This window comes from Ahaetulla prasina, chromosome 5 (assembly GCF_028640845.1).
Source record: "Ahaetulla prasina isolate Xishuangbanna chromosome 5, ASM2864084v1, whole genome shotgun sequence".
Classification (NCBI taxonomy): Eukaryota; Metazoa; Chordata; class Lepidosauria; order Squamata; family Colubridae; genus Ahaetulla; species Ahaetulla prasina.
In genome coordinates, this window is record NC_080543.1 from 87,235,851 (window position 1) to 87,262,624 (window position 26,774).

Here is a 26,774-nt window from a genome sequence, read left to right on the forward strand (position 1 = left end):
ATGCTTATCAATTCCAGAGGAGTTACTCAGAGTAAGGCAGGCAGAAAAACAGGAAATACAAGACTCAAGGGCAGATGCCCAGTGCAAAAAAATGGAAAAAGAATTTGAAGAAGCAGCAACTTAAGTTTAATTAAATTGTAATTCTTTGGAGATTTAGGTATCAGCACTCTACCAGAAAAAATGATGGCACTTTTTTTAATCCTAAAACAAAGAATGTAATTTTATTTATTCTTACACATCGACTAAGCTAGGTAGCCATTAACCCAATCAAATCTTTTTATCACATATTGTGGCAACACACAATCACACCAACTGGGTTAACCCTAATCATTTGGGAAAATAAAGTTTTCACAGCCAATTCCTCCATAAAATTTTATACACCTAATGTAATTTCTGTGAATTAATTATAAGAATGTAAAGGACATCAGAGACCTAACAAGGAAAGTAAAAGCAGTTGATGTATTCAGGTCTACTGGTTTCAGATTGGACAGATCTAGAAGTTGGGACATGGATAATATTTTCAGATTCCCATAGTACTCCAGATTTCACTATGATGTACCAGTGGACTAGAACAACCCACAAGGTACATGGCTACCGTCAGACTACCTCATTGACCTTTTGAGGCAAACTTGAATCACATCATTGTAGAGACGTCACAAGTAAATTTATGATGTCCCCAAAGAAGAGTAAGTATATCAATTTTATCCTCACTTTTTAGCTTTCATTCCTATATACCTATCTTTTTGATCAATAAGTCAAACAATCCTATCTCTTCTTCTAAATTTTGAGTTTTTATTTCAGTTGTTCTGGTCTGCTTCAACTCTATTCAAAGCAAATAAGCTTAATTCATCAGTTATTAAAAATATGGAAAAATACATGAGATAAAAAAATATAACAACCTGGTCAAGCTTTCAATACAATAATTATTTTGAAGATAGTGTTCTCCTCAGTTCTCACCAAAATCAGGAACTTTGCTCAAACTAGTCTTGTTAAGACTTGTCTTGACTAGGCTAAAAGAGCTCAAGAATGATTCTTTTTATAGATACAGATGATTCTTTTTACTGGTCATTTTTTGGGGGGGGGCAGTTTTGTTTCTTAGAATGTTGATCCAAACATTCTTGTTGCCTTGGGAAACCCCAATGTTTCAGTTGAAATGTTTAGAATACATTTAAAATAAAATATTTAAAATATAGATTAACCCTTTTGTTCTTTTACTATTAGAAATGTAGCTTTAGTGGCATCAACTACTGGCTTCACACCGTAAGATTTTTAAGATGCAGTGTGCTTTTTACAACTCTTCATTCTTACAGGTCTTCAGAGAAGACCTCATTTTGGTTTCTATTTTTGTATTTGTATAATTAAAAAATTCTAAAACATTACTCAGAACAAACATTTTAAAAATAAGGGGGGGGGAGACAGTATTTTTAGTGTTTATAATATGAAGAATTTGACTGAAAGGATGAATTAATATGTGAAATAGAAAAGGATATCACATGGAAACAAAAATTTCCTATCAGAAAAAGGTCAGAAAAGACGGCCTAAATGGGTCAAATAAGCTAACACTTTTTCTAAAACATTTTTATTAGATTATAGAATAAAATAGAAAAATATGAAAGCAAATAATAGATCACAGCCCATGTGCTTATTTTGGGGCCCAAAAGAAAATAAGACTGGGTCTTATTTTCGGGGGAAAATGGTATGTATGCTTGTGTGTGTATGTTTGTATAGAGTTTAAGGAATCATATTTTCTTTCAAACTACTATTAAAAAAAAGTAATGCTACCTCAAATGTGAGGAAATTCACTGATGAAAAAATAGTATTTTTCCTTCTGATATCCTAACAGTACATGTTGGCAGATTTTTGTGATGGAAAAATAATGAAATAAGACTGCAAACTTTCCCCCTTCCTTCGCCTCTACTTTCTGCTCCGGTGTCTCTTGTTGGAAACTCATTCCCTCATTGCTTTCTGCCGAATCCTGCTTCCCCCACTTGCATGTGTAAAGAAGATTTTCAGTTGTATGCCAAACGCTTGATTAAGGCGAAGTCGCGAAGTCCTTCATAATCGAGCATCAGGCGCCCAGTTGCCTGAAAATTCCACTCTGTCACATAGGTGCAATTTTTTGTTTTACAACAGAAAGACACTTTCCCCATTTAACCCTATCTCGCTTCTTTTAAAAATTTGCCTGTGAATCAGATCTCTTAGATTTCACATCTCTCAATCCCAAAGTGTGTAAGAAATCTCTACCTTGCTACTTCCTTTCTTGAAAAGCTACATCCAATGTTCATTTCAATAAGCATGGTTTTTGTCTTTAGCACTATGTTCCTTCAGAACTTCAGCAAATTAAGATTTATCCAGGCGTGTCTGAAAGTATTAATAAAGCATTAAAAACCTATCAAATAAAACTTTAGATATAGTTCATATGTCTGGTCTACTTAAATCCTGTAATTTAAGTACAAAAAAAATCCTACAGAATAATAAAGTTGGAGTAAGACATTATGGATAGTAATCTTCTGGCAGATGTTGAAAACTTCATATCAAATGAAACAACCTCTATATTAGAGACATTGATGAAAAAGTTTAAAATGATAACATGCTAGATTACATTGTAGCAAAATGAACTTTAAATGATATTTTCTGAAGATATACTGTCACTGCTCTGTTTTAGACATTCCATATACTTTCACAATCAAAAACTTAGTTTAACACTTTTTAATTAATTAGATTTGTAGGTTATCTGTCTACTCTGGCCTATTTTGGGGCGCAATATGTCAAATGAAGAAAATAACAAAATGTTTACTTTGACAATTACTCTTCAGAGAAAGAAACAGAAAAGGAAAATGGTACATTTCTTAGTGTGTTGGATTTATATCTCTTCTTTTTTATGGGTGCTGAAAGGGATTTCTCCTTGGGCAATGCTGAGCTTCAGAGTTTAGAGATTGTGGTCTAGACAAGAGATTTCCTGAAGTTTTGCTGGCAAATATGGCCGGCATTTATAGCAGTCCACCGTGTCTAAAGATGCCAGCCACAGTTGCTGGCAAAATGTCAGGAAATCTGTTGTCTAGACCATAGTTGCTAAACCCTGAAGTCCAACACAGCCCAACAGATACTGGCTATGAAAGCCTACACCAGGATCTCCCTGTTTTATTTCCACAAATCATGCGCAATAGGCTGGACTGTGACTGAGAACTAGTCCAAAGTCTAGTTCTCATTGAATGAGATTCAATAATTGAATCTTGATCTCCTCAGTAGTCCAGCATACAATCACTCTGCTGCAATGACATACTGCTGTTTATGTAAACCAGCATCCATGGCTATATACCAAAAATCTTGAAAATTGACAACTTATAAATAGATAATTACCAATACATAAGTGTTTGTGTTATTTGTTTTTATTGTTTTTTTTAAAATTATAAGAGCTTTCCAAATTAATAGCCCCGCTTTGTCAACAGAATACTCATTTTCACATATTTACTGGGTATCCTAGAAAATTTACTGTTGGGTCATTCTTCCAAAAAGGAAAAGAAGGGAAGAGATAAGAGGCAGAACTTTCTACAGGAATGCTTTAACTAGGTATGTCTTCTAAAAAATCTATTTATCATCTCATATTAGAAAAGAAAAGTGCCTACTGCTATCATATTGATGTATAAATAAGAACTTTCCAACTGTTTTTGTATTTTTCTTATTTTATTGTGGAAGCTGTTGTTGGAAAAAAACTTAAATGTAAATAGAAAAAATCTTAAGGATTTATAATTTGATGCTAATTAATCAACATTCAAGTAGAATTAACATTCTTCATAATGGAAAAACATTCAATTACATAATATACATAATGGCTAAAATTAAAACATCACTCAATACTCAAGCACAATATTTATTTTATTTTCCTGGATAAAACAATATAACCTTGTCAGTAGGTAAATAATTAAGCAAAAATTAAGAAATTGAAATATGTTGTTTGAATTTGAGAAGTATATGGAAAATTGACCACAGGAAAAAAAAAATCAAAATATATTTTTTACTGTACGAAGTCTAAATACTGCAATGACATACAAAGTGAAGAAATAATCCTTCACTTGTGATGCCAAAGCAAGACATTAGCACCAGATTCTCTCTCAGATAGAACAAACAATAGAGATATTTGTAATGTATATTTACAGAAGAGAAAGAAAGGGAATCCCTTTACCGGCCCTTTCCAGAGAGCCTGCCAAACCAACAAACAAAAAAATGGCAAGCTTAACCAAAGGTAATCATTAAATATATTATTATCCAAACTGAAATATAATTATACATTCATTTATGTACTAAGCTCATATGAATTATATGACTTAATGCAAATTACTGTGTACATACCGGTTATATTTTGAGTGCACATATACAAACTGAATCACCACAGAAAACTTTTATTTCCTTAAAGAGTTAAAGAAAAAATGTTACATTTGATTGGAACAAAAATGGTGCTTTATATTGTGTATAGGTGAGAATTAAACCAGAAACAAAGTGAAACACTTGTCTAATATGGACTGTAGAATGTATGTCACAATGATGACAGATATAAATAGTAGAGAAAATTGTTAAAATAATGTTAACAACATAGAAGGAAATGGCATCAAATGTATGAATTAGCACTGATATATTTGTGGGAAAAGACCAATCAAGAATACACAATTGCAATCCCATACACATGTGTGTTGTGATATGAGTCCTAGGTTTGCTTTTGAACAGACATGCATGGGATTGAGTGATATCTGCTTCTGAAATACAATATTACGTGGAATCTGTTAGAGCTGGTCCTTTTATAGCTAACAATTGTATTGCTAGAGTAATCAGAACAGCTGAAATTGTACCCATCCTTGTGGAATGATTCACAATTAAGTTCTTTTGTAATGGTGCGATTAATTTAACTTCTAAATGAGGGTACTGTGCAGAATGGGTCAAAGTTTTAGGTAAATTATTTCTCAGTAAGTCTTAAAAATACACTATAGAAAAGACATAATGATTATCTTTATTCATTACAAATATCCATTAATATTAAGAAACATTACCTATAAGTTGGTTAATACATCAACAGTTATTGCATCCTTATTATGTAAAAGGTTTTAAAGGGGCTTTAAAAACATATTTTTTTTTAGATTAAAGGTAAAGGTTCCCCTCGCACACATGTGCTAGTCATTCCCGACTCTAGGAGTGGTGCTCATCTCCATTTCAAAGCCGAAGAGCCAGCGCTGTCTGAAGACCTCTCTGTGGTCATGTGGCCGGCATGACTCAATGCCAAAGGCGCACAGAACGCTGTTACCTTCCCACCAAAGGTGGTCCCTATTTTTTCTACTTGCATTTTTATGTGCTTTCAAACTGCTAGGTTGGCAGAAGCTGGGACAAGTAACGGGAGTTTACCCTGTTATGCAGCACTAGGGATTCAAACTGCTGAACTGCTGATCTTTCGATCGACAAGCTCAGCATCTTAGCCACTGAGCCACTACGTCCCGTTTTAGATTACAGTGTTAATATGTCCCTACATGTGATTGGACTGGAAAATAAGATCAAACTGTTATATTATTTATTAAAATAAACACAGCACAGAGGTATCCAACTGTAAGTCCAAGTAAAACAAGGAGCTTCATATAGCACAGTCACAGGACAAACAGTGATCCTTAAAGGCAAAGTCATAAGGTAAAAACAAACAGATGAAGAATATGCAGAATAATCTAAGAATATATGACTCACTAAACTCCTGGCAAATAGTATCTAATGAAATGTTGTATTATTTTTGCACTGCATTACAAACTTAAGACTTATAAGAATCAATCCTTCAGTTTTTCATTCAGATAAGAAAATTGCTTTGAATTAAACTTTTCTTTCTTATTCCTGCTACAACCATCAATACTGAAGTGATAAATTAATGAACTATAATTATATTTCATTACAACATTAAAATTCACAAAGCCACAGAAATATGCAATTTACTGGTACATTCTGAATTAGTTTAATTGGATATAATTAAAATCTTACTTGAGCAAATGGTTTTGAAATAATTTTGAACGTATTAATATCATGCAATTTTTTTAAAAAAAGGATCTAAATGTACAATGTTGCCAATTTATTTCCCCAGCCTAATCATAGTGCTAGAAAAATTCTTTTGTCTGCTTAATATAACTACTTCCCCAAGTCTCTAAAATTAACCGTTTTCTTATTCCCTTTTGGAAAATCAGGGAACAGTGTTCCTGTGTATATTGGTCTCTTTTCTGTCTTAAAAAACTGTAAAAGATTTCAAGGTTTTCAAATAAAACTATGTAAAACAAAGTCCGAGGATTATTGCCATTACTGAATCATTATTTGGGTTTTTCAGGCTGGAGACTTTCAGTCAGGCACTTGAGTTGCTCTTCCCCAAGTTTGATTTTGTCCTCCAGCTCTCGCTGTTCTATTATGAGGGCTGATTTCATTTTGACAAAGTGTTCATAATCGGCAAGGCTTTCATCACTCAGATAGCTGGCCAGAATATCAAAGACAATGCGTTCTCTTCGATCCAGGTTTTCTTTCAGCTCCTTTGCATCTTCATGCTGTTGTGTGAGTAATTTCTGTTTTTCTACTAGAATCCGCTAAGGGAACAGAACAGGAAAATTGTAGTGATAATACATTTAGTTTTATATTCCATTTCCATAATTAACATTCTCCTATTTAAAGAAAACATCTTAGAAAGACATGCTTCCCAAGCAAATAGTAAAATGACAAATCAGCTTTCTGAATTTTATTATTTGCTAGATTTTTTTTAAATAAACTGTATAATTAATGATAGCACTCCCATGTCTCAAAAATGTTGATGAAGATTTGATTCACCGTCTGCTTTGTGAGCCTTTTTATTTTTAGAGTTCTTTTCTACAAGTTCTAATTAAATTATGTCTTCAGGGATATTGTCTTATAATGAGCTGTTCTGTTCCATTACCATCTTAAGACAACCAACCTAGAAATGGGTACAACCTCAGAGGTTAAGTGAGTAGTCTTTTCCTGGCTCTTGTATGGTTTGGTCCAAAATATGTTGGAGAATACAGATTCTCTTAAGAATTTCATTTGGGGATGATCTATTTAATTAGGTCACAGTATAAGTGATTGGTTCAAAATGGCCCAGCTCTTCCAACTTCACTTCTAGAATTGCAGCTAGCTAAGATGGAGGCTTAGAGTCTAAGAAGTCCACAACAAGCAGTCCTCACCTACTAAATGAGGAGGAAAAATGCTCTCTTATAGCAGGACTGATCAACAATTTTCTATATAAAGCGGTTCAGATAAAAGAAAACCACTACTCAAGTAACATCTCTTTAGCATAACAGCTTTTGGGCAAAGTTGATTTCTTATTTTTAATCAAGGAGACTACTCAATAAGATAGGAGTCTATGTATACACTTGAGCTGGCAAAACAAAATAACATGGTGCAATTAGAGTTCCTCCTCATATGACAATACAAGTGCCTTACCCTTTCTTCAGGAGAAGCATTTTCATCCAAGTTGTTTAATGCATTTTCTACTCTGGCAAGTCGACCAGAGAGTGATAGCAGGAGGTTAACCACTTTGTCTAGATCTCCGATAAACATCCGAAACTTGTCAAATTCATTGGGTTTGCAGACCTCCTTTACCACTACCTCCACTTCATCTCCAAGAAGATTATTGGCTTGAATGTCTTCCAAGAGTGTCTCTCGAGCTTCTTTTAGCACTTTTAGTTTTCGACTAATGCTATCTATAAGCTCTTGCTGAAAGAGAGAGAGAGAGGGAGGGAGAGAGGAGAGACATTTATGAGATATAATTGTTAGATTTATAAGGCTACTCATCTCATGACTTCTAAATGGTTAGATGATGAAACCACAAGATAACAGAATCTTGCCAAAATAGTCTATATATTTTTGTTATTCAGAAAAATCAATGTGAGCAAAATATGTTTGTTTCAAATAGTAGAGTAGCTGTTACTATTCTTTTACTGGAGTGGTTATAAAGGCATGCTGGGAGCAATTTCTGATTTGGATTAAGAAAAAACAAGAAATAAATAATAACTGTCAGTTAAATAAGAAAGGATTTTAGTGGCAAAAACATAGAAAACACAAGCTGGATTTTTCTTCTAGTGATTTGACCTTAAATCTTCAGTAAGGCTGGAAAAATATATTGTAGGAATGGGAAATATGGATATAATAGAAATAGGATGGGAAAAGTAAATGATGGAATATCCGAAGTACACTGATCTTATTGCATTCGCATAAATGCAATAATTGTTTTCTCTAAAAAACAAAAGTGCCCTCAAATCAATGTAAATTATAACAGGGTTGAAGGAAGAGAACTGGGATGACGAACTGAAGAAACAACTCTTTAAAAGTAGCAGAACAAATATGTTATCACTACATATCTAAAATGAATCAAAGATAGTTAAATGAATGTCCTGTGAAAAGAGAATTTCACAACAATAAAAATTCTAATGCCTTTGGCTCTTTTTAGGAAGTATCTTTTTTGTCTCCTACATTTTATCTGTTTTTCGTGTGCATACAGAAATTGAAAAAATGAAATAACATTTAGTGTGGTTGAGATCCAGATAGTGTGTGTGTGTGTGGGGGGAAATCAGCTACGGCTGGGTTCATGATTTAATTATTCCTGTATAAAGCTGTATCGTGAATATTAAAAGGAAATTGGCTTATTTGACTGTATAAAACAATTTGAACCAAAAGTTTTAGTTTCAGCATTGAGATATAGGTTTTAAACAGCTGATGACACAATAATTCTATGCTTGACAAACACAGGCGCGGCTTCCTAGAACAGGGAATTTTTCCACAAAAAAATCCCACCTGGCTACATATTCCATTTGAATTACACAATCATGTGGGTGTGACATTTAAATCTGAGCCATGAGACACTAATCAAAAACAACTCCCACACAACTGCACTTCTGTCTATAGAGCATCTCATACAATTATAGAAAATATGCAAAATTGTACTTCTTCTTTATTGAAAGTTAGGAAATATCTTTCCTATCAAGATCAAACTTGAAAAAAATCACACCTTTTTTCAATCAAGGGAAGATTTATTTTATAAAAATTATTTTTAAGGTAACAACTGTTTTTATTCAAATCTTTTCCCGATTTATGTACATGTGAAGAGAACTATTAGAAGTTACATAAGGAGCAGATATTATCTAGGTGGATATGGAAATGTCTTTAAATAAAAAACCAAGCTCAGAGAAGTTTTAAAACCCAAGTTTCTAACACTCAGTTGGATATATTTTGTACAATTGAGTTACACATAATCCGACAGGGATATTAATTGTTACAGTATGTTTTGATTATACTGCTAACAGTATTGTGAATGACTTTATGTTGATTAAATAGAGAGAAAATTTCCTTTGCTGTTGCCAATGTATGTGTTGCATAATTTAGTTCAATAATCAAATGTTAATGAATATGGATCTATATTTATCAAAATCCTTACAAAGATAAATCTTGGAGTGCCAATCTAAGTTGTGGGAAGTTGATCACTGGAAGTTTTTAAGAAGAGATTGGATGCCCATTTGTTTGGAATGGTATTGATACAGGGTCTCCTGCTGGAGCATGAGGTTGGACTAAAAGACATGTAAGGTCCCTTTCAACTGTTATATGTTATATTTCAGATATCCAGATATCTCACTTATTAACTTTGGCCTTAAATAGTTTTATTTTTGTTACAAGTATTTGTCCTGCCTTTAAAGCTACATATAATATCTCTCTTGAACTGGGTTATGTATTATTTTATTTGTAAACTGCCCAAAATCACTTAGATAGGGAAGTGGTATAGAAATTTGATAAATAAAATAAATAAAAATCTTAACCTAATGATAAGTAAATATCATGAGTAAACATCCTATTTGGAGCCAAGATAAAAAAATCAGCAATAATTTAAAGAATTTTCATTTAGAAGTTGGCATTAACTTCAAATTAAGTAAAATTGAAATGATTAATATGGTTCTTAAACAGGAGGGCTGAATTTTATTTTAGAAGTTCTGTAATGATAGGCTTAGAATTAAGGTCACCATTAAGGTTCTTTTTTATGTCTATCAACCAGTCCTTGAGCAAAACATCAGAGTTTGATTTAAATAATTGTGCCATTTCAGATGGATGAAAGAACCTCATAAATGATTGATATTCTGAACAGGTTCACTAGGATGCTGTTGAACTGAATGATATTTTTTCTCAGTTATGTTTATATAGGATTTAATTATAAAAGTTAATGTAATTCAGTGATGCACAATCACTTTTTTATTTGTTGAAAAAGTATCTTCTTTACACAGTAAATTATTCTGTATTCTGAAGAGGCATTAATGCTATCACTTTGCTTTTTTGTTCATTTCAACAGGAGCTTTTCTCTATTACTTTGTGAATACTAGATACTAGGCACTGTTGCCTCCTCATAATTTTTGGTGTGATCACATTTTACTTTCAGCTGAACAGGCAATGAGACAGAACCACTAGATAGCTCAATACCATGGCTTCCAATAACAAGTAATACTGAAAACAAAATCTCATGACAAGCTTACCTTCTTCTCAGACAAATTGTGATCTAACTCATTTTCAGAATCCTCCTCACTTTGCTGCTGCTGCTGTTGTTGTTGTTGCTGCTGCTGCATATCCTTCATCTTGATCAGAAGTTCTGCCTTGGGTGCAGAGGTGCTATAGTAAGTGGAATTAGTTGTTAAGGGAATGGCCAAAGACAGATTCAGCTCCTCTTTCCTAAGCAAAGATTAAAAAAAATATACTAGTTTTCAACAGACTTCTTGACATGTTTATGCACTGAAAGCAAGATAATAATTACTTTGAAATACTATTTGCAGTACACAGATTGTAGGGTTAAGAGAAAGATACCCACAGAAACAATGGCTAAAATAACCATATTGTTTTATCACTCTAAGAACTTAGCTAGAGAGACAGGAAATTAAAGGAATGTCTCAAAATTATGGCCTAAAATGCTGATTTCTATTTTGCTTCTAATTGATGTTCTCTGACCATATTTAGATTTCTATGGCCTACTCTTGATTACATGGGCAATGGAAGAAAGGTAATATTTAAATCTGTTTCTGGCTTTCATTAGCCTTGATTATCTAATCCCATAAGCACACATTTAGTAAATATATAGGTTCTTGGGTTTCATTATCTACAGTTCTAATGCTTAAAAGAACCTATTGCTAAAAATACCTTTCTCTTAACACTAGAAAAGTTAAGATTGAAATCAGTTCACTGATAGCAAATATATTGTGTATATAGGATAAATTCTTTTGAAACATAATTAAATTAAAGGAGGTTTATTTTTCCTTCGAATAAACAGTAAAGAACCAATAATGTCTGCAGTGGGTCAAAACTGACAAGATGATGTTCATGGTATCCAACCCAAGCCCTACTTCTTTTAAAGATCAATGTACACATAATCACATAAATGCATACATAGAGTACAAAGAGGCAAGCCATGGATGATGATACTGAAACTTGTACATTGCATGGTGGGTGCCAATGAGAGAAATAATAAAGAAACAATCTGAGAAAAGACTTCACAAAATTCAACACTTTCTATCATATATCACTGCAAAAAAGAAATCAACATTGTTTCATCCCTCAACTGGCTACACTTAATAGACATTCTATTAAGAAGGACAAAATTTGAATATCTCTTTTTGGAATGAAGCAACATGAATCAAACAATCATCTGCTTGGAAATAAGACTCCAGAGTTACGTGTGTGTGTGTGTGTGTGTGTGTCTGTCTGTCTGTCTGTCTGTCTGTGAGAATATTATATTTTCATTTTCTATCTCCCATTAATTTTCAGTTAGATGTTTACAATTTTTTATGATTCTCCTCCAAAAATTTACAGAAATATCCAAATTGAAATTTTTGCAAAAATCAATAGTATATATATATACCGTATTTTTTGCACTATAAAACACTCCGGACCATAAGACGCACCTAGCTTTTGGGGAGGAAAACAAGAAAAAAAATCTGCCTCTGCCTCCCAGCATCCATTGGTGTTCATCTGGCTAGCGTCCTTGCAGCAAACAGCAAACGGCCTGGTCAGCTTCAATGTTATCACAGCCTGATTTAGCATGGGCAGCTGATTGGTGGTTGGATCAGCCTCCCGGAATACCGGCAATAAGCTGTTCCAGGCTGTGGGGATCACCACCGCCTATTGCCGCCTCTACAAGTCCTGTTTTCGGCCTCCGTGCATCCCATTTTTGGCCTCCGTGCATCCTGTTTTTGGCCTCCGCATGCTCCATTTTTGGCCTCCGCATGTCCTGTTTCCAGCCCGTTCCAACTTGTTGCCAGAGGCGATCCCTGAGTCTTGGAACGGGCCAAAAACGGGATTTGTGGAAGCTGAAAACAAAGCATGCAGAGGCCGAAAAGGGCTGAAGGGTGGGGGCAGGCAGGTGGGCGGGGATTCGGCAACATTCGCTCTATAAGATGCACAGACATTTCCTCCCACTTTTGGTGGTGGTGGGCGGGCTGGAAGTGTGTCTTATAGACCAAAAAATACAATACTTTTTGATTTTTTACTAAGTTTTACAGACAAACAGTACTGGAAGATTTAAGAACTTCTCTGCTATTGTATGAGAAAACAATGTTGCCATATGACTAAATGACCCTTACTTATGGTGAATCAGACTATAATTTATCAGAATATTTACTAGGATGCATTTTTATTTTATTTATTGCAATTATACCCAGCTTTTTCTTCTGACAACTCAAGATTACATATATATGGAAATTCTCTCTCATTCTACCCTGCAACAGGTTTGAAAAGTAAATTGGTCTAAAATAGTGACTCACCCAAAGTCATTCACTGATCTGAATCAGCATCTGCCATATCCAACATTTATCAACACACTGTTTAAGTGCTAATCCAATTTATCCACTCTTAATTTGAATTTGTAAAACCTACTGCCTTTCTCAGATTGCTCAGAAATGTAGATACCAGTGTTGCTGGCAACTTGTAATTACAGTACAAAATTACCGTAGAACTCTCTGTTCTGTGCAGTAACTCTTACTTGCTATGAAAGATAACATTTATAATAAAACACTAGGAAGTAATGAAAACAATTCTTATCCAGCAAGGCACAGTGAATCTGTCAACAACAGGCATATATAATAATGAAATGAAACCTCCACAATCATTAAGTATTTATATGTTTTTGATAAACCACTAGGAGAAATGGGGATTCATCTCTAGTTTGTCAGCTTAACACATGTATTTGGTTCCATGAAAATAGAACGTTGGGTATTTCAGTCTTTTCAAAGCTGGTATTTTCCCAGACGACTTAGAATCTAAATCCCAACCAGAACCAGGTGTGAATAGGAAGAAAGTTATAGTAGTTATGTTTGCTAATTTTGTCTTGATTATATAACTTATATTTTAATAGAGCAAAAATTAAAATAGAGTGTGCACATAAAAGATTAAAAAAAAGATAAAAGCATTAATTTGTGTTGGAAAAATATGTACTCACTTTTCCTCTTCAGTTTTGGGTGCGGAAACCTTTAAAAGAAATTTTCTGCGATGTTGTGCTTCTTCTAAGAGATGTTCGTCTTTGGGAAAGATTCCTTCCATTAAATCCATTGTGGTTTTTATTTTCACATTTGGGTCTAAAATTTCTGCTAATGATTTATCCTTATCCACAATTTCTCTAACTAATTCTTCTGATTTCCAGTCCTCAATTGTCTTTTCTTTGGCTCTCACATAATTAACTGCATGGGTGGATATGTCATTCTCCTTTATGTTCCTCCCAAAGCTTTCAGTAGGTTGCAAAGAAGAAAGGTCTGATTTGTTCTCAAGCTCAGTTTCCACACCTTGCCTCGTATAAGCACAAAAACGTGAATAGGATTGTTCAGAAGTGCTAAGTGTCTTGATTTGGTCTTTTTCTAAGCCGCTTGGTAAAGTAGGAGGCTCTATTGTGGTCCCAAGATTTTGCCTGCTTGCCTTCTCTGAATGGCTCTCAGAATGTACAATCTTGATTGGAACCATTTTTACAGTTGTATTGTTATCCATCACTCTTTCAATTCTTTAGAAAAAATTGTAAAATAGCACATTACATATATTATATAAACACTCTGTTCACTGATATAAATATAATTAACAGCCTATTTATGAATATAGGAACGAGTAACTTATCACATTTTATCGTTCACATTCCCATGTATATTTTAAATATCTTTATTTAACTGAGCACTAGCTATTGTTACTAAAGTTATTAAATGTACAAAGAACTGCACTTGACTGAAATTTCAAAGATATCTAACATGCTTTCTCCTTTTAAAAAAGATGAACAAAAAAAGCCTAAATATACTGACTGATCACACATATATGATATGTCTACTTTGTTCAATGACAATTCTTTCTAATAATGTGCAAATTACTATTGTAATCTAAACAAGGTTCTCATTGTTTATAACAAAGTTTTCTAAAATTTAAGCTATGTTCATTTTATATATAAGTAAACAACTGAACAGCAATTTATAAATCAGTATGAAACTTGAACTGGCATATGAGACATAACATCTGGTAAATCTGTAGCTATGACTAATGAAGATTACTTCACTTAAGGCATTTATTATAGCAATAGCAATAGCATTTAGACTTATATACTGCTTCACAGTGCTTTATAGCCCTCTCTAAGCAGTTTACAGAGTCAGCATATCGCGCCCCCCCAACAATCTGGTTCCTCATTTTATCGACCTCGGAAGGATGGAAGGCTGAGTCAACCTTGAGCCTGATGAGATCTGATCTGCCAAATTGCTGGCAGCCAGTGATCAGCAGAAGTAGCCTGCAGTACTGCACTCTAACCATTACACTGCGGTGGCTCCTATACATAGTACTTACTTAAAGCCGGTAATAGAATTTCCATCACTAAATGATTAAGTCATAAAGAATGACATCATGTGATCCCATTGCTTAGCAAAGGCAATTCAGGCAGCTCCCATTGCTGTTGTTAAGCAAAGATCAGGTCATTAAGCAAAGACCACACGATTGTGATTTGTGAATTTTTGACAGCTTCCACAAGCAAAGTCAATGAGGAAGCTGGCAGGAAGTTGCAAGTTTTTGGCATCTTGCAAAACAGGTCAACAGATGCTACAGGGTCTGGAAAGGCAAGGAGTGGCTGCAAAGGTACAGCAGTAGTGTGACCAGATGGAGAAATGGTTGCTATGAGTGCAGGAGGACATCCAGTTAATGAGCATGGCTGGGCAAGGAGGAGCAATTGCTGAAGCCTGGCATAAACATGGCTGGGCATGCCTGCACTATGGAGTACAGGCAGGGGTTACAGCAGGCATGTGCAAACTATGTAATACAAGGTTCCTGGGATCTCGTACTGTTGAGTTCAAGCTCCTAAGGAAAAAAAAGGAGGGGTCGAGAGCAACTTGCCACTTTCCTTGCCAACCTCCCCATTGATTTACTTATGGGAAGCCCACCAGAAAGGTTGCAAATGGTGATCATGTGATCACAGGATACTACAACCATTGTAAATGCAGGCCAGTTGCCCAATGTTCATATTGTGATTGCATAACTGCAGGGGTGCTGGGGCAGCTGGAGTGAATATATAGGGGATTTTGACTTGGGTCTTCCCAGATATATCTATTTTCTTTCTTGGCTTTACAAAATATGAATAATGGCCTATTTGTATTATTCACAAATTAAAATTCAGTGTGCAAGATTTTGAGGGGCAGCAAATCAAGATCTCTATGTTGTTGTTAGTTGCAAAGTCGCGTCCAACCAATCGCGACCCCATGGACAACATTCCTCCAGGCCTTCCTATCCTCTACCATCCTCTGGAGTCCATTTAAGCTCATGCCTACTGCTTCGGTGACTCTATACAGCCAGCTCATTCTCTGTTATCCCCTCCTTCTTTTGCCCTCAATCTTTCCCAGCATTAGGCTCTTCTCCAGTGAGTCCTTCCTTCTCATCGAGTGCCAAAATATTTGAGTTTCATCTTCAGGATCTGGCCTTCTAAACAGCAATCACGGTTGATCTCCTCTAGGACTGACCGGTTTGATTGCCTTGAAGTCCAAGGGACTCGCAGGAGTCCTCTCCAGAACCATGGTTCAAAGGCCTCAATTCTTTGGCACTCAGCCTTTCTTATAGTCCAACTTTCACAGCCATACATTGCAACTGGGAAAACCATAGCCTTGACTATACACAGTTTTGTTGGCAGGGTGATGTCTTTGCTTTTTAGTACGCTGTCTAGATTTGCCAGAGCAAATGTCTTTTAATTTCTGGGCTGCAGTCCCCATCTGCGGTGATCTTGGAGCCCAGGAAAATAAAATCTGTCACTACCTCCATTTCTTCACCATCTATTTGCCAGGAATTGAGAGGGCTGGATGCCATGATCTTAGTTTTCTTAATATTGAGTTTCAAGCCAACTTTTGCACTCTCCTTCTTCACCAGCATCAAGAGGCTCTTTAGTTTCTCTTCGCTTTCTGCCATTAGAGTGGTATCATCTGCATATCTGAGGTTGTTGATATTTCTCCCGGCAATCTTAATTCCAACTTTTGATTCAGCTAGCCCTGCCTTTCTCATGATGTGCTCTGCATGTAAGTTAAATAGGCAGGGTGACAGTATACAGCCTTGTCAGACTCCTTTCCCAATTCTGAACCAATCAGTGGTTCCGTGTCCAGTTCTCACTGTTGCTTCTTGACCCGCATATAGGTTTCTCATGAGACAGATAAGATGGTCTGGTACTCCCATTTCTTTAAGAACTTGCCACAATTTGTTATGATCCACACAATCAAAGGCTTTAGCATAGTCAATGAAGCAGAACTAGAAGTTTTTCTGGAACCCCCTAGCTTTCTCCATGATCCAGTTGGCAATTTGATCTCTCGTTCGAAGATTTCCTCTTCGAAATCCTGCCTGTACTTCTGGTGGCTCTCAATCCACATACTGCTGGAGCCTAGCTTGTAGGATTTTAAGCATAACTTTACTAGCATGTGAAATGAGTGCAACGGTACGATAGTTTGAACATTCTTTGGCACTGCCTTTCTTTGGAATTGGAATGTAAACTGACCTTTTCCAATCCTGTGGCCACTGTTGAGTTTTCAAATTTGCTGGCAAATTGAGTCTAGCACTTTTACTGCATTGTCTTTTAAGATTTTAAATAGCTCAGCTAGCTTTGTTGTTGCTCAGTTTTTCTATGGCCCATTTGACCTCACATTCTAGGATGTCTGGCTCGAGGTCAGTGACCACCCCATCATGGTTATCAGGGACATTAAGTTCATTCTTATATAGTTCTTCTGTGTAATTTTGCCACCTCTTCTTAATCTCTTAATGTTCAGTCTTATCATCTTTTGTTTGACTACGTCCAGCTTGTTTTGATTCACAGATCTTACATTCCAGGTTCCTATAGTGAAAAAAAGCATCAAACTTTCCTTTCACTACCAGATGCATCCACAGCTGAGCATGGATGGGCTTTGGCCCAGTCGCTTCATTCTTTCTGGCGTTACTAGTACTAACCCTCTGCTCTTCCCCAGTAGTATATTGGACACCTTCAAACCTGAGGGCCTCATCTTCCGGCGTCATATGTTTTTTCCTTTTGGTACTGTGCATGGGGCTCTATACCTTTATATAAAATTCTGCTAACTTGTACCAATGAAAAGCTAATTTTCTTGGCAGTTGTTTTGCTTGTTTTTGATATTAAATATCCTTTATTGTTGGCTATAATGGGAAAGAAATTGTTATATTATATGCTGTATTTTATGCTGATCTGCCTACCAAGGGAACAGAAATGTTTAGAAACTGTCTAAGGCTGTCTTTGTTTCATTTTAGGAAGTCCTGTTCTGCTGGCAATAAAACTAAGTCCAAAGAACTGTCATTGTAATATAGGGTTCCCTGTAGCTACCCTCATTTTCTATCCTATAAATACAATTGTTCACTTAGAGAAGTTAGATCTAGAGATTAACATTGTTTTGCTAACTATTCTGGCAACATTAATAGCAGTTTTCAACCATTCATAAAAATAACTTTTAGATTTCCATAGTGGGAAATGTATGAACCTCTGGTTTGAAAACCTCCAAATATGTTTGTAATACTTTATATAAGACCAAATATGTGCATTCTGTTTTCTTTGGATTTTATTAACATGGCCATATATATGATACACAAAGTAGTCCTTGGAAAATAAGTTTTAGGATAATAAGGGAACGTGCAATCACAGAATATGTTCATATCTTGTGCTTTCTATTTTTTAATTAGTCTTAAGAATTATTGGATGACTATCCTTATTTTCAAGGGCTGTTAATGAGATTAACTTGTAAATTAAGCATGTTGCACTGAACTCGGTTTAAAATCTGAAATAAATTGTATATAATTTCTGTTGGGATAATAGAATAGAATAGAACAGAATTCTTTATTGGCCAAGTGTGATTGGACATACAAGGAATTTGTCTTGGTGCATAAGCTCTCGGTGTACATAAAAGAAAAGATACATTCGTCAAGAATCATAAGGTACAACATTTAATGATAGTCATAGGGAAACAGTCAATATAAATCTTAAGGATACCAGCAACAAGGTTACAGTCATTCAGTCATAAGTGGGAGGAGATGGATGATAGGAACGATGAGAAGATTAATAGTAACACAGTCTTAGTAACTAGTTTAACAGCATTAAGAAAATTATTTGTTTAGCACTGTGATGGCATTTGGGAAAAAACTGTTCTTGTGTCTAGTTGTTCTGGTGTGCAGTGCTCTATAATGTCGTTTTGAGGAGTTGAAACAGTTTATGTTCAGGATGCGAGGGGTCTGTAAATAAAATAATGTGGTTCTAAAACTCTCTAGAAAGCTTAACATTAAACTGCTAAAACCATACAGTGACAGTGCCTGGAAACTTTAATATTCAATTGGTGAAGAAATCCAACAATAAAATATGTGACAAATGTTTAACAGTTTGTGTAAGGTGGCTTACCTTGTGGAATTTTCATCCTGAGCAGCCACAGGTGGCTTATCAGTCAGCTTTGGTGGAGCAAACTGTGGTGAAGGGGATCTTGATGCTTCCATTCTAGATTTTAGATGGTAACGATAAGCTGAAGGAAGTGGAGGTTCAGATTTGAGATGTCTTTTTTCTTCTAAATGGTGAAAAACATTTTCTGTGGATGTTAACTGCCCAGTATCTGGCAGCTCTGCACTTACAAATTTTCCAGAATTTTTTGTGGGAACCTGAGAAGGTGATGAGCTGCCTACAGCTATATTGTTAGCAGCAGGGGAAGACTGATCTGATCTGTTGGGTACTGTCAGTAAAGATCCTGAAACAAGGGAAGCTGAAAAACTATCCTCTCGCCTGTGTTTCTTATCTCGTTTGGGTGCGGGTGGCCTCTGAGGAAAAGAGCCATTTTTCTTATTCAGCAGTATAGAATTTCCCTGTAGATTTTCTTCTGCTTTGATAGTTGTTAAACAGTGCTGATTCTTATCTGATATTTGTAGTCCAGAAATCACAAGAGGCAAAGCACCATAATCTTTGCTTTTCTCATTTACGTTTTCCTGTGAATATCTGTAATCACTGGGCAATGTCCCAGATCTATCTCGGCTCCGCTGTGATGCAACTGTGGCAGGTCCTGCATGAAAGGACCTTGCAGATACTTTCCACTTGTTTCCTGAACTGTAGTCCTCTTGAGCTGTGAGTTCTCTCAGACAGTCTTCTGAATACTCTTTATCAGATGATCTGGGGAAAAAGGAGGGCTAGGAGAATTATTTGGGCATCAGTAAGTAGGGTACAGTTAGTAAATATATTTCTATTATTCAATTGAATAATGTCTAAGCTTACAGTATTCCATAATAAAACAAATGTTTTTGTAATGCTTTCAAAAAACTGTTGTTAAAAATTAAGATTATGTAGTATCACATTTTGTGACATGATACTTCAGTTTCTTCATACACACAGAGAATTTTTTCCTTTTCATGTGAATTAAATGAGGCCACTTGAACAAAATTATGCACATCATATTTTATCTCATTAAATAATTTCTAGATCTATATTCAAACGAGATGTTCATTTTTCCTTTAAAATACTGTAATAAACTGTATTAAAAATTGGTTAAAAATTTAAATTAGAAAAAAATACTGATATAAATATAATACAATGAAGAACATGTAGAAGAGAGGAAATGAAAATATTTTACAAAATATTGGAGTTGTGTAGAAACAAATCCCCACCCACTCACAGTCAAAAGTGAACAATGCTTGCAAAGATATGTTGACTAACAGAAGGACTTTCCTTCGTTTAAAATCCCTGACACAATGGGAATACAATATTTAAAAAGCAAATTTAAGCATCCAATTTGCAAGGGGCACCCTATTAGAAGTGGGTCTCTATATTCCTACGCTAGCATAAAAAATACCTACATATCATGGATTGTTAATTAGTCTAATTTGGCCATTTTCCTGGCATCTGCAGAGTTAGTAATTTTTGAACATATTTGCAACCATAAGCTATTATCTCTTACATCTGAAATTCTTAGGATACTCAGTGCAGAATTAATATTATATTATTCAATACAATTTTGACGATCAGATTATTCAATAATGGAAAAAAAATCTTATGTTCAGACATTATCAATCAAGATAGATTTATATTTCACGGATTCTTACATATAAAGTCTCCTTCGATATATAGATGACAGGTACTAGAAGTTTTACTTTAATACAAAATAGGATGCATTTCTGGAATTATACTTTAGTTTTTAAAATCTATGAGCTAAATTGGTTCAGATGCAAAATTTAAAGAAATTATAAATGATAAAGGGTCCATTTTTAAAATTTCCCTAAGTACACAATAAAATAAATAGCAAAAAAGAAATACATGAAAGAATGAATGTGAGATAAAAGTAATTGTTAAATAATTTGTTTGGAATTTAAATGGTTTCCTGTAAATAATTAATGAAGTATTTCATATAAGTAATAGAAGGGTTTCACTTCTTTCTTTTAAAACTATTATTTTGTACTTAAGTTTGGAAAGGATATAAGCATTATTAATTACTTTAAAAAATAATAGTGATGGTAGTTAAGAGCATTTAGAGGACCCTATCTGAGATACTGAAATATGCATGAGTTTCATTTAATTGAAAGCAGCTTTTTGTGTTACTTTGTTCCTCCCTTTATACTGAACCAGCCAGGTCCTTTTTTTACATTCAAATGAGGTAAAAATGGTTAATTTTTCCAAAATAAAGCATAATAAAGAATGTTGCCTTAGTTGCTTTCATGAAGACACAATTCCCAATTCCCATTGTGGAAATATAGTTAAGTTTGAATTCCTAATTGATTTGTGTATGTGAAGGGAAGGCAAAATGTGCATACTCTGGAATATTAAATAGAACTTTGATGATCTGAATGCAGATATTAGATGGTCAAAGTATGTTGTAAGAATTAACCCCAAGTAGAAATACCTGTGAGTCTCAGAAAGAAGACAGCTTTGCTCTTTAATTAGAGGAGGCTGGAGAGATACTGTAAGTTTAGGAAAGAAGCTGAAACAGAGAAGCAGGATACTTAGGAATTCTACTTATAGCAGAGCTACTTACCAAACAAGCAATAAATTAGACATTTTCTAAAGTTAGGTATAAATCAGAACAGTAAAGACAGCTGTTAAAAAACTAGGTCTATGGAGTTTACTTATCTTCTTGAAAAATTCTAGCCAGCTACATTGTTTCTTGCCAGCTACATAAAAATTATTTAAATATTTACTCTAATAAACTTTGAAACGTCATGTGAAAATAAGGTTGATTAATAGCACCAGGAGCAATGTCAAAGTGAAACAACCGAAATCTTAAATTGTGATTGTGGTTTGTTTATGAAGTACATATGTGACTTGTTTAGCATGTTTGTGAACAATGCATTTTTGTTGATCACCAGAATACCAGAAAAGGAAAGACAGCAAAATAAAAGCGGGATTGAGGATGCAGTTTGCTAAATGCATTTAGAAAGCATCTGCAGATTTTAATCAAAAGGCTAGGAGAGATGATAATGAAAAACAAAATTGGGAACTGTGTTACGACTTTTTCCCAGGAAGATAGTTTAAAATTAAAAAAAGTTGATTGCATATTTGCTGATATAAAAATGCATATGATTGTTCAAACAGATTTGAGTGAATGACTTGAGGAATACTTTATGTAAATATGGTTGTTGAATGCATAAAAGGTATATAGGTAGTCCTTATTTAACAACCATGACTGGAACCAGCAACTTGGTTGTTAAATAAAGCAGTTACTAAATAAAACCATGATGTGCTTATGATCTTACTTCAGCTTTGTTTTACAAACTTGCTAAGGTCATAAATACGAGGATTGGTTATAAAGTTATTTGGTTATAAAGTTTACTTTTCATTAAATAAGGCAGTTGTTAAACAAGGACTATCAATGACAATAGCAAATGCATGAGAATGAAATATGTAACAAATGGGTCAACATTAAACAGGAATAATTTAAGAATGGGTGAAGTCCACTTGGTCCTTACTATATTTTATGGATAGAGGCAAAAACAATACTTGTATTGACATTAGAGATGTGCTTGGGAAGTGACTGCATGTAATGTGAGAACCCAAATGAGTTGCAGTGATTGATAGTATGATGCAATAAGGAATATGGATCTGAAAATTAATGTATCAAAAACTAAGGTGTTTGACATGGATAAAGGAGGGAATATTTCAAGTTGTGTATAAATAGTAAAAAAAAAGAAGTGGCTAAATTGTGTACCTTGGTACGTCACTGAAGACAGGAAAATGATGAAGAAACTTTAAAACGTTCAGATGTTGGTAGAAAGATAATGGGTAGTTTATCACAAGGAATTAATGTTTCTTTAAAGAGACCAAATGACTATGTAGAAAGCTATCCTGCAAGGTTTTTTTCTACAAGGAACCAAGGGTTTGCTATGTTAATGCAAACATAATTGTAAATTAAATGCAATGGGGACAGAGTATTTAAGAAATGAATGTGATAAAACAGGAAAAGATAAAGTAAAAAATGAATTGGCATGAGAATGGACCAAATACAAATGTGAATGACCAGTATGAAAAAAAAAGATGATATAGAGAGAATCAATGAGAATCAAACCCAAAAATAAATAAATGATATAATAGTAAATGGGTTAACATGAAGAGTACTTCAAAAATGTGGAGGGATGAAAAAGAAAATTAAAATTGGAGAGATATTTTAATACTGAAAAAAACCCACGTTCTGTATCTTGGCATGCAAATCTGAGAAGGACCAATTAGGTCAACTAGCCAAAAAAACACAGTGACATGCTTGAATGCCCATAATCTTCAATACTAACTTTCACATCTTTTAATTTCTATTGCAATTATCAAACCAGCAAAATGCATACAATCATGCTGAGGTTCAGATGAACTTAAGATTTTTGCTTCATTTCAAGAGAAATTGCTGTTTAGGAGACATAGCAACAGGAATCTTTTTAAAAGTAATTAATAATGACAATTATTACATTAGTACAGACAGGATTATAAAAAAATGGAATCTTCATTCAACAAGGAGCATATATACATTAAAAATGGTGATTTTTCATGCAACACATGCTGATCATATTACCCTGAAAAGACAGCTTACTGTTCAAAAAGGACAAAAGAAAGCTTGAAGCACCAGAAGCACCCAGAGGAAAAACCTGTAAAGTGTTACAGCAATATTAACTTTCAACAAGTCCACTGTGAAGGATTTACAAACACAGTTTAGAAATGTAATTCAATGCGACTTAGGTCATTTTCCTCTCACAAACAACCCAAACCACACCCAAACCCTCCCCCACGCATCCTCCCACTCTAGCTCCTAAAAATAATGAATTTTAATTAAAAAATAAAGCACACACATTCTGGAAAATGGCTACAAACTTTGCATAAATTGAAAAATCATCTGGCATTTTAAAATCTCAATCTATGATAGGTGAGTCATGGGATATGTCTATGATTAATCAAACATTTTTTTTGCCATACAGTTATGTAACTCTACCAAAAGAAACTGGTAGTTGTTCTGCTATCTTACATTCCAACAATTACTTCACTTATTTTCTTAGAGTGCAGAACATACATTGAAACAATTTAATGTTTCTTATAAAATAAATGAAAGAAGACCCTTGGTTTACTACAAAACCAGGTCTCCCAATCTCTTATTTTGTGCTCATTAAAAATTAGCAGTATAGATCAGGGGTCACCAACCTTTCGGACCTCAGGGACCACTAAATTCATAATTTTAAATCCTGCAGACCGCTAATACAAATCCAGCGTGTCGCTTGCTGAAGTGCCTGGATTCCCAGTGAAAGGATGGGATCCTTCAGGCACTCTCTCTCCTCTCTCTCTCCCCCCCTTCCCCTCTTTCACTTTCTCTCATCTTTCCCCCCTTTCTCCCCCCCCTATTTCTCTCTCTAATCTCTCTCCCCCTCTCTTTGTCTTTCTCTCTCTCATCTCTCTCCCTCCTCTCTTTGTCTGAATGTCTATCTGTCTCTCATCTCTCTCTCTCTCTCTTCCCTCCTCCTCTCTCATTCTGGTTCTTTGGCACTCTCTGGATCTCGCAAGTGCTTTTTTGGCCTTTGTTGGTGCTGGATGCACGACATGTTATTTCTCCCCCATTGTGAAGTGCGCTAAATTTAACTGCGCTGCAAGAGCAGCGGGCAGGCCATGGAGGCGCCAACAGCAGTGACAGAGAGAAACAGCCAGGCCGGGCCAATGTCTCAGGTCTGAGAGCAAGTCACATGTCTCCCTGAGAGACCGAGCTGTGCGGAGCACCAGCAAGGGCTGGAAGAAACATCCGCAAGACCTAGCAACAGATGAAGCTTCGCTCCCAGTCTGAAACATGGAGTGAATCTCCATCCCCCGCCCTTCCCTTCTCAGGCCAGGCAAGGAGTTCCTGGGAGAGTAAGAAGCGGGGACAGCCAGTGGTGGGTTCAGCCGACAGGAAGCCACAGCAGGGGAAAGAAAGAGCCATGGGTTGCTGACACCCGTTGCTTCGGCCTGCCTATGCCACCCCCCCTTGCACCATTACTTCATTCCAGATGGTGAGGGCTGCGCTACTCCTTGCACATTGCAGCTCCTGCAAAGTTGCAAGTTGCACGTAGTTCCCTCTATGGGGGAGATTTCCAGCCCCACCATTATCTGCCTTGCCGGTCCCATATTCCAGAGCTCTAGTTACAGGACTGGCCATTGGTCATCCTGGCGCAGCTCGGGTGCATTTCGGACCACCAAAATTTTTTCACAGACCACCAGTGGACTGCAGACCACTGGTTGGTGACCTCTGGTATAGACTGCAAGGTAACTAATAACTGATAAAATGTGGCTTTTATGATCTTTGCATAAAAGTTGAAGCTGACAAGGTAAGGCCAAATGAAATTATGATTAAAAAAATGAGCAATCAATACCCAGTTTCAAGACTGGGAACACACTGTCCAAATTTCCATTTATTCAAAAAGATGATCAAAAAAGCCCTAGAATTGCAATACTGGAAAAGACCCACATTTAGTTTGATGCCCGTGTTTCACAAGATGCAGATCTGTATACAACACACATGAGTTCTGTGTTGCCTACACTGAAGAAACTTCAGTGAGTTTCTCCCTAAGCAAGTTTATGAATATAGTGATAGGTTATTTTACTGAAGTTAAGTGGTTGCAGTGAAAGTAAAGTTAGATCTGAGTATTCCTGTGCAGAGGTTACACTTTGTCCCATTTCCCTGACATTCCACCCCCCCCACAGTTCATCGGTGTTCAATAGTATGCCTTTTTGATGTTTTGGGAACTTTTTGGATGTTTGGCACCTCTCAATTCACATTCGCATTCGGTTCCCAATATAGGTCGGGAAAATTCTGGTTTGTTGCATTTCCCAAAGAAAAACTGTACTTTTTGAGTTTCTACATATTTGCTATTATCTTACATTAATTCTTAAATTTAGTCAGATATATAAAGCTGTGCATCACAGTAAAGTGCACCGTCAAGGAATTCTTAAAAATTGAGTTTAAATACAAATAAGTATTTAAAGAGATAGGAGCCAGGGAAATTAGCTGGAAAGGACATAGCCAAGAGACCCAAGATCTTATATAATTGCTCCCAGGACAATAGTAACACAAAAGACAATACAAAAAGCTACATTTTTTTGCTGGACATTTTATTTGCTTTAAAGTCTACTTCTAGCTAAGTGGAAACAGATGTATGGATTATGCAGAGCATAACTATCATATTCTTGTGTGGGCAAATGTGATAGGATTGCTCTTCAATTCATTTAGAACAAAAGAGAAGATAATCACCTTTAAAATGATTACATCCAGAGCTCAATAAACAGATCCAAAATACTTGCTTATATCTTCTCCTTTTTGGAGACGAAATATTCAAGTTATTTGCAGAATATGACAAAATTTAGCGTCATTTAAAATAAGAAAAAGACAGAAGAAATTTTATAATCAATAGTAAGCTGCTGAATAAGGATTTAAAATGTATTTATTTATTTATTTATTTCGATTTTTATACCGCCCTTCTCCCGAAGGACTCAGGGCGGTGTACAGCCAAGTAAAAATACACTGTATACAAATTAAAAGAAATTTAAAAGGAACATATTATGATGTGGCCGAAAAATTTAAAACAATTTAAAATCTAAAAATATAAATAACCCCAATAAAATTTTAATCCAGTCCCGCTTGAATAAATAGGTGCGTTTTCAGCTCACGGCGAAAAGTCCGAAGATCAGGCACTTGACGTAAACCAGGGGGAAGTTCATTCCAAAGCTTAGGAGCTCCCACAGAGAAGGCCCTTCCCCTGGGGGCCGCCAACCGACATTCTTGGCGGAC

At 35.3% G+C, this 26,774-nt stretch overlaps 1 protein-coding gene across 4 annotated transcripts in view; it reads right to left on the reverse strand.

Annotated features, from left to right (window-relative positions):
* Nucleotides 1-3,858: 3,858 nt before the first annotated feature.
* SHROOM2 (shroom family member 2) overlaps nt 3,859-26,774 on the reverse strand; it is a 165,215-nt gene continuing 142,299 nt past the window's right edge. For 2 of the 4 annotated variants that reach the window (XM_058184798.1, XM_058184800.1), the window contains 6 exons: nt 21,393-21,470; nt 18,920-19,672; nt 13,481-14,032; nt 10,533-10,725; nt 7,462-7,734; nt 3,859-6,593 (listed from right to left, as the gene is read on the reverse strand). In XM_058184798.1, coding sequence (XP_058040781.1) covers nt 6,327-6,593; nt 7,462-7,734; nt 10,533-10,725; nt 13,481-14,032; nt 18,920-19,672; nt 21,393-21,470 — 2,116 coding nt within the window. In that variant the 3' untranslated portion in view covers nt 3,859-6,326. The remainder of the gene's footprint in view (nt 6,594-7,461; nt 7,735-10,532; nt 10,726-13,480; nt 14,033-18,919; nt 19,673-21,392; nt 21,471-26,774) is intronic. The other 2 variants (XM_058184801.1, XM_058184799.1) reach the window with 2 other exon arrangements.